Source organism: Corvus moneduloides, chromosome 2 (assembly GCF_009650955.1).
Source record: "Corvus moneduloides isolate bCorMon1 chromosome 2, bCorMon1.pri, whole genome shotgun sequence".
Taxonomy (NCBI): domain Eukaryota; kingdom Metazoa; phylum Chordata; class Aves; order Passeriformes; family Corvidae; genus Corvus; species Corvus moneduloides.
Window position 1 is genome coordinate 122,974,049 of NC_045477.1, and position 15,559 is coordinate 122,989,607.

Sequence of the window (15,559 nt, forward strand, 5' to 3'; positions counted from 1 at the left end):
CTGCACCCCAACATCCCCACCTGCACCCCAATACCTGCACCCCAACATCCCACACCTGCACCCCAACATCCCCACCTGCACCCCAACATCTCACACCTGCACCCCACACCTGCACCCAGGACCCTGGACACCCCATCAGCTGGACGGACGCTGGAACCAGGACTGGGGATGGCTGGAGAGTGCTGGGTCGGCTGGGGAGAGACAATTCCGTTCCTTCCCATGGGGCTGTGGATTGGATTTGTGCTGCAGTGCTGATAGCCCGGAATGTTTCAGCCAATGCAGCCTCCGCTGCTCCTTGTGGGAAAGGGAAGGGGAAGGGGAAGGGGAAGGGGAAGGGGAAGCTCTCCAGGACTGGTGGGTCCTTGATGGGGGGAGGCTCTCCTGGGCACAGCGACCACTGGAGGAGGAGATTTGGATTCCCAGGCAAGCAAGGAGGGAGGCAGCAGAAATGGAGAGGGACGGCCTTTGGAAGAAGGGGCAGCAAATCAGGAGGCGACAAGGAAGTCCTGAGGTCCTGCAGGGGCAAAACAAGAAACGCCAAAGCCCCTCTAGAACTTCATGTGGCTGCTGCTGTGAAAGACAGTAAAACTCACTTTTACAAATGACAGCTTCGGTTTGGGGTCTTTGGTATTGGTTTGTATGGATCAGGCCAGGCCAGCGTGGGTTTGGGAGAGCCAGGTGCTGCCTGACCAGGCCGCTCCCCGTGCAGGCCAGGCTGCCCGCAGGGCCAGGAGGGGCTGGGGACGCTGCTGGGGCTGGGATGGCCCCGGCTGCCCAGCTCGGGGACATTTCGTCCCTCTGCACCCCTGGCCACTGGGCCAGCTGGGCCTCCAGCTCCTTGCTGTGCTCCTTGAAGAGCACCTGGGAGTCCTGGCAGCTCCAGATAAAGCTTGGGAAACGCCTCCTGGAGCTCATGGAACTGCGTGGGGCACTGCCATGGGGAGCTGCAGCTGCCCAGCACCCGCTGTGTGCTCCTGGGGGCCCCGCTGTGTGCTCCTGGGGGCTCCACTTCCATAGCCTGGCACGCGGGCATGTCCCCTTTGTCAAGTGGCACTCAGATGTCACACAGGGGCTCTGTCTGTCCCGTGATGTCACACAGGGGGCCCTCGCTGTCCCACACTGTCACAAAGGGGGCTCTGCCCCCCGGCTGGGGTATAAAAGGGGCCATGGGACACTGTGACACCGCAGACTGGCATCACCATAGCCTCTGCCAGCCCAGTAGGTTTGGGGCCCCTTCACTGGGGCCCCTTCACTGGGGCCCCCCAGGTCACTGGGGAACATCTTCACCAGCCTGTGCTGGTGACCTGGACTGCCAGGGACGGTGCCATGGGGTTCCTCAACATCTTCACCATGGGTGAGCTGGTGGCAATCACGATGGTGGTGCTGCAGCTCATCCTGGTCACTGCCATGCTACGGGACAAGTGTCTGTGGGTAGGCGGCCTCTGATCTGCTGTGTGGGTTGGGCTGGGCTGGGCCATGTGGGTTTGGGGTTGGTGTGGCATGCGTGGCAGGACAGTGTGAAGCATCCTGGGGAGCTCCTCTTGTCTCATCCCTCTGTGGTTCTTGCAGAGGATCCGTCAGAACTCAGAGCATCCAAGCACAGCGAGAGGCCGGCTGGAGGGGCAGAGCAACGTGGACAGGGCACAGAGATCAGCAGACACTGAGCTGCCCCATGGCAGTACCCCACGCAGTTCCATGAGCTCCAGGAGGCATTTCCCAAGGTTCATCCGAAGCTCTCGGGACTCCCAGGCGCTCTTCGAGGAGCACCGCAAGGAGCTGGAGGCACAGCTGGCCCAGTGGCCAATGGTGCAGAGGGGCTGCGGGGCGGCCCAGACTGAGGTGCCCGCGGAGCCGGGGCTGCTGGGGGGCAAAGAGTCGCCGCAGGGCCCTGGAGAGGAGCGGCCGAAGGCGGGCACGGACAACGCACCCAAGGAGGACAAAGCCAAGGCCGCGGGACGAAGCAGCAGCAGCTCCCCGGAGCTGGACGGCGGCAGCTCCCCGGCCGCGGCCTGGTTCATCCCCAGGGATGTGGTGATCGCCGCGGCCGCGGGCTCGGAGGGCAGCAGCAGCAGCAGCAGCTCCCTGGGGCTGGAATTCAGCATCCCGAGCTCCGACCCGTGGTGGGGCCCGGCACAGCCGCCCGCCCGCCCGCCGCTGCCCGCGGGCCGGGAGCCGGGCCGGGCCCTGGGGAAGCTCCGCGCCCGGCTCGGGGGCTGCCTGGGGGCCTGGTGGAGCCGCTGCTGCCGCCGCCGCTGAGCCGCTGCCGCCGGAGGAGCGAAATGTCCCCGAGCTGGGCAGCCGGGGCCATCCCAGCCCCAGCAGCGTCCCCAGCCCCTCCCGGCCCCGCGGGCAGCCTGGCCTGCACGGGGAGCGGCCTGGTCAGGCAGCACCTGGCTCTCCCAAACCCTCCCTGAGCCCCTGGCTCCTCAGACTTTCCCTCGTTCTTTGTCTCAATGTTTCCTCTCAGCAATGAAAAAAAAACCCAAAAAGAACCCAGCCAAACCAAACCAAAGCTATCATTTGTAAAAGTGAGTTTTACTGTCTTTCACAGCAGCAGCCACATGAAGTTCTAGAGGGGCTTTGGCGTTTCTTGTTTTGCCCCTGCAGGACCTCAGGACATCCTTGTCGCCTCCTGATTTGCTGCCCCTTCTTCCAAAGGCCGTCCCTCTCCATTTGTGCTGCCTCCCTCCTTGCTTGCCTGGGAATCCAAATCTCCTCCTTCAGTGGTCGCTGTGCCCAGGAGAGCCTCCCCCCATCACAGCACTTTCTCTTCTTTTCTCCTTTCTTTGTATGTTTGTATTTTGCCTTCCAATTTTTTTGTAATTTGTTTCTGTTGTCTCACAAGTTTCTTTCTCACCATCATGTGCCCAAGGCAGCGAGGGCTCTCCCTTGGGCTCCCGGGTGTCACAAAGGGATTTCTGTCTGCCCCACGCTGTCACAAAGAGGGTTCTGGCTGCCCCATGATGTCACACAGGGGACTCTGCCAGGCTATAAAAGGGGCCCCACAGGAACAGACAGTGGTTGCTGGGCACAGCAGTCTGGCAGTGTCTTGGCAGACAACAGCCTCAGCCTCTGCCTCCCCACCAGGGTTGGATTCCCATCACTGGGACCCCTTTTCCCCGGCCTGTGCTGGTGACCTGGAGCTCCAGGGATGGTGCCATGGGGTGCCCCAAGACCTTCACCCAAGGCTCATCCAAAGCCCCTGGGACTCCCAGGTGCTCTTCGAGGAGCACCGCAAGGAGCTGGAGGCACAGCTGCCCCGGTGGCCAGGGATACGGATGGGCTGCAGGGTGGCCCAGACTGAGGTGCCCATGGACCCGGGGCTGCTGGGAGGCAAAGAGTCTGCCGAGGACCTTGGAGAGGAGCGGCCGAAGGCAGGCATGGACAATGCACCCAAAAAGGACAAAGCCAAGGCCAAAGGACAAGGCAGAAGCAGTTCCCGGGAGCTCCAACACAGCAGCTCCAGGGCCAAGACCTGGTTCATCCCCCCTGGAGAAGTGCAGACCTTTGGCTCCGTGGCACCAAGGGTCAGCATCAGCTCCCAGGAGCTGGGCAGGACCGTCACCGTTGCTCAGGGCAGGAGATCCCTGTCACTGCCCAGGCCCCAGCAGCAGGTGCCTGAGGCCAGGGAGGGTGGCAGGAGGGCAGGATGTGGCCTCCTGGAGCTCTGCTCCTCCCTGAGGCAATTCGTGGTGGGCTGGTGGACACGTCACATCCAGCACCGTCACATCCAGCACCGCCGCAGCCGCCACGTGCACTTCGCCACCCCCCTGGTGACAGTGAGGTACATTGACTAGAGCAGGCGGGGATATTGCCCTCCAAGAGCCTTGGAATTTGTTTCTAATTAATGAATTATCAAAACCCATGAGCTTCTTACTTTTATCCTTTCAATTCTGCCCCTCCATTCCTACAGGGATGCAGGAAGGGGTTCCTACCCATGGCAGGGGGATCAGAATGAGATGATTTGTAAGGTCCCTCCCAACCCAAACCACTCTATGATTACACAGTGATACCACACTGCTTGAGAGGAACTCCCAAGAGGAGCTGTGCCATTATTTATGGCTACAGCTCTTGGTGTGGAGAGAGTCATCCCCTAACAGCTGGACTAAAACCTGTGGCCCATTTCCTGCATGGCACCATCCAGGAGCTGGGTGGCTGTGCCAAGAGCCCTGTGTCTCTGCTCATCGTGGCTTTAAGGATGTCACTGCAGCTGAGCAGGTGCAGATCCCCAGTTGTCTTTTCGGCAACAGCAAAGCCCAGCTCTCCCCACCTCCCACTGAATGCAGGAGCTTAAAGGTCATGAAGGAAACCAGACTGGTGGTGTTCTGTGCATGCCAGGCAGGAGAACCACACTGCTGGGGTTCTGTGCGTGCCAGGCCAGCGGGGCAGCTTCTCAGTGTTCTTTGACAGCAAGAAACTCTCACCTGCCAGCTGGAGCTGCTGATCTCCAGGACAGGAGAGGGACTGGGGCCCAGACTGGTCACAGAATCATAGAACTGCTTGACTTGAAAAGGACCTTTGAAAGCCCACCCAGTGCCACCCCTGCCATGGCAGGGACACCTTCCACTGTCCCAGGCTGCTCCAAGCCCCAGTGTCCAGCCTGGCCTTGGACACTGCCAGGGATCCAGGGGCAGCCCCAGCTGCTCTGGGCACCCTGTGCCAGGGCCTGCCCACCCTCCCAGGGAACAATTCCTGCCCAATCTCCCATCCAGCCCTGCCCTCTGGCACTGGGAAGCCATTCCCTGGGTCCTGTCCCTCCAACCCTTGTCCAAAATCTCCAGCTCTCTTGCAGGCCCCTTCAAAATGCAGCCTGCAGCAGGTCGGTGAAGCTGAGCCCGTGCACAGCTGCGGTGGAGGCTGAATTTCCCATCCCATCAACTTCTCCTCTTTATTCCTTTTCTAACACACCAACCACCGCCTCAGGCAGCCTCTGAGGCAAGTCCACAACGATAAATACAGCTGATAACCAACCACATCCTCTAATCAACAACCCATTTGACTTTTGGGGAAGCTGACTGCCGGCTTATCTTGTCAGTCCAAAAGCCCTGGAAGGGCAGGAGCAGCTCAGGCGCTGCAGGTGCATGTCTGTGTCCCCTCAGGCAGGAGAGCTGGCCCTGTGCTCCCGCCGGGCTGTGCAGGGCTGCGAGGTGCCAGGGGAAGGACAGAGGGCTGCGAGGTGCCAGGGGAAGGACAGAGGACAACGAGCTGCCAAATGTCCATCCACAGCTGGGTTTTGTTGAGGTGCCTCAGGGCCAGGACAGTGAGAGCTCGGACCTGCCCTGATGGGCACCTTGGGCTTTGAAAAGCCGGAGAAATGGAAAACGCCGCGGACACGGCAAGGATCTGTGGAGAACAGAAAGGAACTGGCATCAGCAGAGGGTTCCCAGTGCCGTGGGAGGGATCAATCTTTTATCTAAACAAAACAGATGCGAGAGCAGAGCTGGGGGTGGGGGAGCCGTCACAAGTTGTGCTTTGCCAAAACCCCCCTCCCTCAGAGCCCCCGGTACGGGAGGACAACAGGCAATGACACCCGAACGTCCCCGGTCCGAACTCACCTTTCCAGGGGCACACGAACCCCGGGCCCGGTTCTGTCCCGAGCACACGAACCCCGGTCCCGATCCTGGCCCTGTCCCGGTTCTGTCCCGAGCACACGAACCCCGGTCCCGATCCTGGCTCTGTCCCGGTTCTGTCCCGAGCACACGAACCCCGGTCCCGATCCTGGCCCTGTCCCGGTTCTGTCCCGAGCACACGAACCCCGATCCTGGCTCTGTCCCGGTTCTGTCCCGAGCATACAAACCCCGATCCTGTCCTGTCCCTGTCTCTGTCCCGGTTCTGATCCGAGCACACGAACCCCGGTCCCGATCCTGTCCCTGTCCCGGTTCTGTCCCGAGCACACGAACCCCGGTCCCGATCCTGTCCCGGTTTGGTCCCGGTTCTGTCCCGAGCATACAAACCCCCATCCTGTCCTGTCCCTGTCTCTCTCCCGGTTCTGATCCGAGCACACGAACCCCGGTCCCGATCCTGTCCCGGTTCTGTCCCGGTTCTGTCCCGGTCCGGTCCCGGGGGTGGCGCGGCTCCTGCAGCTCCGCGCGCGGCCGCCGGGGGGCGCTGGTGGCGCGGCCGCAGCGCAGCGGCACCGGGGGCGTGGGGAGCGCGGCCCGGCCCTGCCGGGTGTCCCGGTTTGGTCCTGTCCCAGCCCTGCCCTGAGCTCCCCTGAGCTCCCCAGCCCTGCCCTGAGCTCCCCTGAGCTCCCCAGACCTTCCCAGACCTTCCCAGCCCTGCCCTGAGCTCCCCAGTCCTCCCCTAGGCTCCCCAACCCTCCCCATGGAATTTCCACGGGGAAATTCCTGCTGCTGTCCACCCTGAGCCTGCCCTGGCCCAGCCTGAGGCCGTTCCCTCTCCTCCTGTCCCTGTTCCCTGGCAGCAGAGCCCGACCCCCCCGGCTGCCCCCTCCTGTCAGGGACTTGTGCAGAGCCACAAGGTCCCCCCTGAGCCTCCTTTGCTCCAGCCTGAGCCCCTTCCCAGCTCCCTCAGCCGCTCCTGGGGCTCCAGCCCCTTCCCAGCTCCCTTCCCTGCCCTGGACACGCTCCAGCCCCTCAAGGTCGCACACCACAGCTCCCATGGGATCCTCCGCTGCCCTCTGTTCAGGCCAGGCTGGTCAGCAGGCAGAGGCGATGGGCTGGAGGCTTGGGGGTGGTGGGGAATCCGGGGAAGGGAAAGCTGGTGGGGTGTCAGAAGATGGGACCCTGTTCCTGCAGTCCCATGGACACCTGGCACGGGCAGGAGCCTCTGGCTCATGAGCCCCAGCTCAGCATGGCCTCGGGAATGTGTGCCTGGAGCCAGGATCCAGGTGGTTTTCCAAGAGCTGCCCACTGAACCTGCTCCTCTTTTCCTCTGGGGAGGGATGCTCCGTGGCTGCCTGCACAGGGACTTCTACCTTTGGGATCTGTGCTTTTCCCCGTGACGTCTGGAACTTCCCCTGCTTTTGGCTGGGTTTCACACGGTGGATTTTGGGCTCCGTCCCATTGTCAAGGTCACCTGAAATCCCTCCTGCTCCAGGGTGAGAGCAGCCCTTGCCTGGCTCTTGGCCCCAGGTTTCGCCCCCTCGCTGAAGCTGTGGGCTCTGCCCGGGAATTCTCTCGGACCCCTGCCTTGGAGCTCTAAGATTTCTGACTTTTTTCCCTGCCTTTTTGTCTCTGTGTGTTTGATGCTTCTTAATTTATGGCAGCAAAGCCTAACGGAGATCCTTAACTCCGCAGCCGCAATGCAGCAGGAAAACAAGGAGCTCCCCCCCACTCTCGGGCCCTTTCCCATCTATTTTCCTATTTTAAAAATTACAATTTTTTATGCATCACTTCACAGTCCTCCCAACTTTCTGTAGACACTTAGAAATATCAGCTGGCAAATACAGCGAGGTGCTCCCAGACCTCCCTGTCTGCCCAGAACTCATTTGTGTTCCATAAAAAATGAGGCTTTTATGCTGGGGGAAGATGCTAATTCTCTGGAGTCCTTGCATTGCCCGGGATTTTTTTTTCCCACGAGCATTGAAGTCAAACTCAGTAAAAGCATAAAATATTGGTGAGCAGCTCTTTGGGTTTAATATTCATCTGGCAGCTCCTGCTCTCTCCTGCTTCCCTACAAACCTCGTCCCCACGCACAGCAACACCTTGTAGGTGTGGAGGCGTGGAACTGCTCATTAATTTCGGCCCAGGCTCAGATGCCTGGCAGAAATTAAGTGCTGGAAGGCTTGGAGAGATTTTTAAGAGGCTGAGAGAGTTAGCTGGGGGCAGGGTTCTGTCCGGGGGCTGCTCCTGGGCTCTCATGGATGACCCTGCAAACCTGGCTGCTGTGTAAAGGGATAACAGCTGGGAAAGGTCTGAATTGCTTCAGCACCTGAGCTGAGAGAGACAGCCAAGGTCTCCCCAAGCTCCGGGGCCCCCCAAATCTGAGTCCAGTGGTCTGAAGAGGTGGAGGAGAGCCCCTCGCTGGGTCCCTGCTCACCCAAAGCTGTGCTGCATTGAGGGGATGGGGGGAATTGCGGGGTTTGGATCCAGGACCTGCAGAAAACAGAACAGGATGGGCTGGAGACACCAACCAGCCCATCCCCTCCCAACCCAAACCCTCTGCCATTCTGTGATTTACTGGTGAGTCACAGAGGAGCACGACTTGGGAAAAATCCAGCCCTGATTTGGCAGGGGGTTTATAAGCACAGACACACATTACACATACAGGGTGCTTAGGGTTAGTCAGGCTGAGAGCTAATTATGACATTAATCTAATTAGAACAAAAGAGCCAAAGTCCCTAAGGAAAATTCCTGACTGCAGGGGGAGGGCTCAAGTAAAATAACCCAACCAAAGATATTGTGGAAATAATTGAATACTTCAAAATTGACGTAAAACAAAGCAAATACTCTGATTAAGGGATGAAAGAGGTGAAACTGCTGCAGAGGAAGGGAGGGTCTTGGTGAGTGTTGTGGTTGAGAGGTTGGACATCCCAGCATGACCAGCATGTGCAGAAGCACCTGTAGGCCCTTTGGGGACAGTGGGACCAGCTGCTGTGGGCCTTGGCTTTGGACCAGCTGTCCACTTCTCTTAGTACTTGAATTGGATGAGAAGGAGCTGACCCAAAATCTGCAAACTGGGATGTGCCAGTGTTGTGCCAGCCCTGGGTGTCCAGGGTGCCCTCCTTGGCAAGCGAGTGCCACCGTGGCCACACTGCCGAGGCCAGAGGGACATCGGTGCCAGTTGATGGCCGCACAGCGAGGATGTTGTGTCAAACAAGCCCCACGGTCGGGGAATTTGGGAAAGGTGCCTGTCCAGAGGCACATGGTCAGGTGTCCAGCACAGGGCTGGATCCCTGGGAGCTGCATCTGCCACTGGCAGCACACGGAGGGCCTCAAACCCCATTCACAAACCCCAGCGCTGTGAGTTTGTCCATTTGCTTTGCACTCCAGCCCCAAGCGCTGCAGTCTCAGCCCCTGAGGGGAAGCATCAACATGGAAAACAAGCAGAGGTTGTGCCCTCTTGCTGGATGCTCCTGGAGAGGTCTACCACCACCCAAGGATGTTCAGGTGAAGAGGTTTTCCCTGGCCCAGAGGTCTCTAGTCCTCTGCTGGTTCATGTTGGGTTTGACAGTGTCTCCCAGGCTGGGTGCCAGGCTCGGGTGCTTTTTTACACCCTGTCACCTCCACTGGATTGTGGTTTTCCTCCACAGTCCTTGTGGCTTTCCCCTGCAATCTCTGTCTCTGCTTTTGCTCCCACCAGCACCTCTGAGCAGGTTGGGCCACTCTGCATTCCCAGCTCCCTCCATCTGATACCTTCAAGGAATGGCTCCTGACTGACACTTGGAATCTGAATTCCTGTGAGCTCACTCTGGGTTTCCATGGAAGCTGAGGCTGTTCCCGCAGCCTCTCCACAGCTTCCTCTGCTGCTTGGGGAGCACACAGGATCTGTGAGAGCCTCAGCAACGGGGCAGGTTGGAAAAGCACAACCTGAAGCATCTAATCCAGGTTTGGCTCTGGTCTTGGGGTCCCATGTGATTATCGCCATAGGGTGGGAGGCTCCAAAGCCCCTCTTGCACAGGCAGGGCCTGCTGGGGCTCATCCTGGCCAGACCTGTGAACACCTGGGAGCAAAGGGAGTCAAACAGCACCAGAAGGCTCCTGGACACTGCTCCTGGCTGTTCCCATGCAATGAGTGTCCCTAAGCTGGTCCCAGCTGGGGACAGGAACCTGCCACAGCCCAGACCCCACCTGACTAAAGGCCAAGAGAGCTCAGAGCATCAGCTGAGGCTGGCAGAGCTGGGGGTGCTCACCTGGAGAAGGGAAGGATCCAGGGAGAGCTCAGAGCCCCTTGCAGGGCCTAAAGGGGCTCCAGGAGAGCTGGGGAGGGACTGGGGACAAGGGCTGGAGGGCCAGGAGCCAGGGAATGGCTTCCCAGTGCCAGAGGGCAGGGCTGGATGGGAGATTGGGCAGGAATTGTTCCCTGGGAGGGTGGGCAGGCCCTGGCACAGGGTGCCCAGAGCAGCTGGGGCTGCCCCTGGATCCCTGGCGGTGCCCAAGGCCAGGCCGGACACTGGGGCTTGGAGCAGCCTGGGACAGTGGGAGGTGTCCCTGCCCATGGCAGGGGTGGCACTGGATGGGCTTTAAGGTTCCTTCCAACCCAAACTGTTCTGTGATTCCATGATTCTGACTTGGGGCAGAGAAGGTCAGTCCCATGCTCAGGGCTGTTCCCAGAGCAGTGTCAGGGCTGTCCTCAGGCAAGTCCTGGCTGTAAAGTCCAGCCTGAAGCCGCTGTGCCGGTGCCCGGTGGGTGCCGGTGGCGCTGCCCATGCCCTGAGAGTGGGGACGTGGTGGCACTTCAGGGTGGTGACAGGGGTGGCAAGGGAGTGGCACAAGGAGACAGGGGATGGCAATGCGGGGAGGTGGCAGGGGGTGACAGTGAGGTGGTGACAGTGCAGCGAGGTGGCAGTGCTGCCTTCTGGCCAGGAGGGGCCTCCTGCGATCCACACTTAGGGCAATGCCCGGTGTCATCGCCGCGTTCCCGGGCGGCCCGGCCCGGCCCGGCCCGGCTGCTGCTCGCCCTCGGCACAGGGAAGAGGTTGGGAGAGACATCCATTCATTTTGTTCCTTCCCCGACAGCCTGGCAGTGCGAGCGTCATCATCATCATCATCGTCATCATCATCATCACCAGCAGTAGCAGCGGCAGTGGGGCAGGGTGACCGCCTAAGCTCTGTGGTCACTCGTCAGCAGAGCAGTGACACCCCCCGTCCCCCCCAGCATCCCTTGCAGAGGCACCGGCAGCCCCGAAGGGCCAGAGTCCTGCTGGAGAGGCGTTCATGGAATTGTGGAATGGTTTGGGTTGGATGCGACCCCAGAGCTCATCCAGCCCCACGCCCTGCCATGGGTCACTCCAGGGTGCGGAGCCGGGCACGCTGCTGTGCGAGAGAGCATCGCTGGGCCGGCCTGGACGGAGCTCAGCCGGCCCCGGGGAGCTGCTCCTGCTCCAGGAGGGCAGGGCCATCGGCCTCGTCCCCTGTCCCTGCTCACAGGTTTGGGGTGTGTGACGGTGGCGGGGGGCAGTAGCGTCCCTCTGACTCACTTCCCTCCCTGGGCTTTCCAAGGAGTCGAAGTTAAAAGCAATTGAACTTTGTTTATTATGTTTTTTCCGTCAGGTTCCCTTCCTGGGAGAGTTCAATTAGCGCTAACGAGCGGGCTGGTAATTACAGCTCTGGCCCCAGGAGCATTGAGTGCTGCTGGCCGGGCGGCTGCGGCCGGGCCCCCCCGCCGCTGCCCAGGGCCCAATTAACGCGTTTGTCACCGGTGCCGCTCCCCGGGGACTTTCCGTCAGCGTCCTGGCTGGAGCTGGGCTGCTGGCGCTGGGGGGACTGTCCCGCACCCGCGGGGCATCGCAGGGAGAGACGCGGCTGCAGGAGCCCGCTGCCCCGTGCCAGGCGAGCCTCCCGCGGCAATCGGCTCCTCTGCGAGCCCGCAGCCCGGCGAGGGCACCGGGACACCGCTGCTCTGAGCCGCCTGTGCCCGCTCCAGAGGGAGGGATGTTTGTGCCTCGCTGTCCCTCGGTGCCCGTCGTGGCCAGGCAGGGACTGTCCCGGGGTGTCCCCTGGGGACCCCAGCCCCTCCTGCTGCCGGAGGTGGCTCCATCCCGCGGGAGCGGATCCGGGCAGCTCCCGCTGCCGAGAGCAGGAGCCGAGCAGAAGCTTTCCTGTAAAAGTCAGAGTCGCCCTCCCCAACCCAGCCCAGGGCTGAGGCAGTTTTAGGGGCTAAAAATGCCACGGTAAAATGGGAAAACCTGTGCCGGTGGCAGCTCCAGCCCCCAGCACCAGAGCCGGAGTTTGGGTGGTACCGAACAGGACTGTTTGTGCTGTTGTGTGTACAACAAGAAGGTTGTACACTACAGGCATGCAGGGAAATGCTGCTGGACAGCGAAAAATTAGCTGGAATTAAATAAACATTAATTCTGAGTGACCTGAGGCCGGGGTACGGGCTGTGGTGGAGGGATGGTGCAGGTTCTGGGCTGGTCCAGGCAGGGGGGGACAGGCAGGAGGATGGGTGGGAGCTGGGGTCTGTGCCCAGCCTGGGCCCCAAGTAGCCAGTGCTGCACTTGCTGAAACCCTAGAATTTGTTCCTGCTCCTGCAGCTCTTTGCTGCCCTTCCACAGCTGGCTCTGTGTATGGTCACTGTGCCTCGGGGGTCTGTCCCAGCACTGCCCGGGGAGCTGCAGCCAAACCAGTGTCCCCAGCCAAGGGGCTTGGAGCAAACTGGGACAGTGGAAGGTGTCCCTGCCCATGGCAGGGGTGGCACTGGATGGACCTTAAGGTCCCTTCCATCCCAAACCTTCTGTGATTCCATGATCTTGAGGTGCTGTGGTGGTTCAGGGCTGCTGGTGTTGCAAAGGCTTTGCAACTCTGCAACCAGCTGTGGAGGGAGCAGAGACCCTTCCACGCATGGCCGGGACTGGGGTCAGTGCCCAAAGCCACCAGTGCCCCACGCCCCGCCCTGGCAGGGACTGCGTGTGCCCCCGCTCATCTCCGAACGGACAGCGGGCGCCCGGCCCCGCCCAGCACCTGCAGGGGTGAGCTGTTGTTTGCTTTGAACACTTCACCCAAAGGAGAGATTCAAAACTAGCAAGTGAGCCCTGGCTCAGAGCTGGAATCACCCTGAGGCCCAGCTGGAATCATCCTGAGGCTCGTTACTCTGCTGTCCCTGTTGGGCTCGGCTCCTCTGCAGGTAAACAAGGAAGGGCCTCTTTCCTTGGGGCTCCTTCATGGAAGAACCTGGGGTGGATGAACCCGGATCCAGGAGCTGCCCCGTGTCACCACTGCCCCATGTCACCCCTGTCCCAAGCACCTGCACAATGGGGCTCCTGTCCACCTTCCCACAGTGCTGGGGAAAATACTGTCCCCCAAAATTCCCAAAAGCCAGCACTCCCCAGCTACTTGGGACTTGCTCCAGCACTGGTTTGTCTGGTGTTCTGTCTGCAGGGAGCCCAGCCCTCACTTCACAGAGCTCAGTCCTGCCCTGGCCCGGGCAGGGGGAGCTCTCCCAGTGAAGTCACAGGTACTGGGGACACATCCTGACCGCCACCGGTGGGGTGCCTCAGCCAGGACCAGCCCTGCTAAGCATACGGAGAAGCAGCAGGTTCACCTGGTGGCTGTGCTGGTGTCCAGAAGGACCTCGATGGGATGGAGAAATGGGCCAACAGGAACCTCCTGAGTTCAACCAGGACAAGTGGAAAGTCTTGCCAGGGCTGGGGAACGAGCCCAGCACCAGCACAGGCTGGGGCCACCCGGCTGGACAAACAGCTTGGCAGAGAAGGGACACCAGGCTGACCAGGAGCAAAGGTGTCCAAAAGTGCATCAGGAGGAGCTTTGCCAGCACAGAGAGGGGGATGATCCTTCCCTTCTGCTCACCACTGGAGAGGCCACACCTGGAGTAGAGGGTCCGGTGCTGGGCTCTCCAGTACCAGAGAGACTGGGGCATAGTGGGCATTACATGGACAGACAGTGACAGGACAAGGGGGAATGGCTTTAAACCAAGGGAGGAGAGGCTTTGATTAAATCTTGGGAAGAGATCCCTCCCTGGGAGGGTGGGCAGGCCCTGGCACAGGGTGCCCAGAGCAGCTGGGGCTGCCCCTGGATCCCTGGCAGTGCCCAAGGCCAGGCTGGACACTGCCAGGGCTTGGAGCAGCCTGGGACAGTGGGAGGTGTCCCTGCCCATGGCAGGGGTGGCACTGGATGGGCTTTGAGGTCACTCCCAACACAAACCATCCTGGAATTCCATGATTCCCAAGTGGTGTCTTGGAAGGGAGGAGTGCACTGGCCAAAGGGACAGTTGCCCAAACGCATCTGCACTGGCCCACTGGTTTCCTGTCAATCGGCTGTTGCCGTGTCAGCGTCAGGCATCTGGTCAAGGTTCCCCTTTCTGGAGAGAGAGATGGACCTTTCTGGGGGACAATTCATTGCACTCAACTTCACACCTCTCCTGGCATGGGAGAAATGTTTTTCTATCTCTCTGAACCTGAGCCACCTTTAGCAGCTTGTGAGCTCCTGGGTCCTGCCAGCTGCCCCAGCAGTTTGTGGATTCCTTCCTGGATCTGCTTCACCTTTATGCCATAAACGAGCGGGTTGAGCGTGGGAGGGACTGTCAGATAGGAATCAGCCACCAGCACCTGGACATGAGGTGCCAAGCTGCGAGTGAACATCTGCAGGTACATGGAGAGGAGCCCCCCTGTGTAAAAGATCAGGATGACGAAAACATGGGACCTACAGATCCCGAGGGCCTTGAGCCGAGCCCTGTGGGATGGCAGCCTCAGCACAGCCTCAGCACAGCCCTGAGGATCATGCAGTAGGAGAAGGTGATGAAGGCAGGGTCTGTCCCCACGAGCAGCGTGGCCACGCCGAGGCTGTAGCGGTGGCTGGTGGCCGTGTCGGCGCAGGCCAGCCCCAGCACAGCCAAGTGCTCGCAGTAGCAGTGGGGGATCACCCTGCTGCTGCAGTAGGGTGGCTGGTGAGGAGCCACATCAAGGGGATCGTGATACCAACTCCCCTGGCCAGGGACAGCAGTCCTGCCTGGATGGCCCTCGGGCTGGCCAGGATGCTGCTGTACCTCAGAGGGTGGCAGATGACCACGTACTGGTCCAGGGACATGGCCAGGAGCACCCCCGACTCCACTGCAGAGAACGTGTGGATGAAGAACATCTGGATGAAGCAGGCCTCAAAGCCAATCTCCCTTGAATCCAACCAGAACACACCCAGCATCTTGGGAACGACGGCAGTGGAGAAGATGAGGTGGATGTGGGCCAACGTGGCAATGAAACAGGACATGGGCTTGTGCAGGCTCCTGTCCAGGCCCACGGCCAGGAGCACCAGGGTGTTTCCCAGCCATGATGTCGGAGACACAGAACGGGATGGAAATCCACATGTGGAAAACCTCCAGGTCAGGGACACCCCTCAGCAGAAAGGGCAGAGGGGTGGTGTTGGATTGGCTGGGGGCTGACATGGCACAAGCAGCCCAAGCTGCATCCTTGTCCCCTGCTGCAGCTCCCTGTAACAGGGACAGACAGGCTGGGACTGGGGCTGCCAGCGGTGTGACCACAGTGCCCGTGGCATCAGGGAACTTTGCTCTGTTCCTTTGGGGAAAAGCTTTCAGAACCTCTTCTCTGCAGTCAGCCTTTGAACTGGTGCTGTGATCAGCACATCCCAGAGGATCACAGAGTCACAGAATATCCTGAGCTGGAAGGGACCCACAGGGATCACCCAGTCCCACCCCTGGCCCTGCACGGACACCCCACCAATCCCAGCCCGGGCATCCCTGGCAGCGCTGTCCAAACGCTCCTGGAGCTCTGGCAGCCTCGGGGCCGTGCCCATTCCCTGGGGAGCCTGGGCAGTGCCCAGCAGCCTCTGGGGGAAGAACCTTTCCCTAAAATCCAACCTAACCCTGCCCTGGCCCAGCTCCAGCCGCTCCCTGGCTGCTGTCCCTGGCCCAGGAGCAGAGATCGGAGCTGTCCCTGTGCTGCCCCTCAGGAGGATGTTGAAGACCCC

The 15,559-nt window shown here is 60.5% G+C and overlaps 2 protein-coding genes and 1 long non-coding RNA gene across 3 annotated transcripts; 1 reads left to right on the forward strand and 2 right to left on the reverse strand.

Annotated features, from left to right (window-relative positions):
- Positions 1-1,200: 1,200 nt before the first annotated feature.
- On the forward strand, positions 1,201-3,797 carry LOC116439882. Its single transcript, XM_032099924.1, has 3 exons — positions 1,201-1,431; positions 1,570-2,142; positions 3,216-3,797. The coding sequence occupies exons 1-3, from the start codon at positions 1,327-1,329 to the stop codon at positions 3,795-3,797; spliced, it is 1,260 nt and encodes a 419-aa protein (XP_031955815.1). The 5' UTR covers positions 1,201-1,326.
- Positions 3,798-4,862: 1,065 nt separating this feature from the next.
- On the reverse strand, positions 4,863-5,775 carry LOC116436805. The gene is made up of 2 exons (XR_004237078.1): positions 5,556-5,775; positions 4,863-5,343 (listed from the first exon to the last, which is right to left on the reverse strand). It is a non-coding gene; the product is annotated as an uncharacterized LOC116436805 (long non-coding RNA).
- Positions 5,776-14,022: 8,247 nt separating this feature from the next.
- Positions 14,023-15,017, reverse strand: LOC116439883 (olfactory receptor 52K2-like). Its single transcript, XM_032099925.1, is given in 4 exon segments — positions 14,023-14,337; positions 14,340-14,521; positions 14,524-14,900; positions 14,902-15,017. Coding segments are annotated over 4 exon segments (990 nt in total).
- Positions 15,018-15,559: the final 542 nt, after the last annotated feature.

Coding starts and splice junctions, on each gene's coding strand:
- LOC116439882 (XM_032099924.1), top strand. CDS start 1,327: ATGGGGTTCCTCAACATCTTCACCATGGGTGAGCTGGTGGCAATCACG. Junction 1,432..1,569: donor TACGGGACAAGTGTCTGTGG/GTAGGCGGCCTC, acceptor TGGTTCTTGCAG/AGGATCCGTCAGAACTCAGA. Junction 2,143..3,215: donor GGGGCCCGGCACAGCCGCCC/GCCCGCCCGCCG, acceptor TGGGACTCCCAG/GTGCTCTTCGAGGAGCACCG.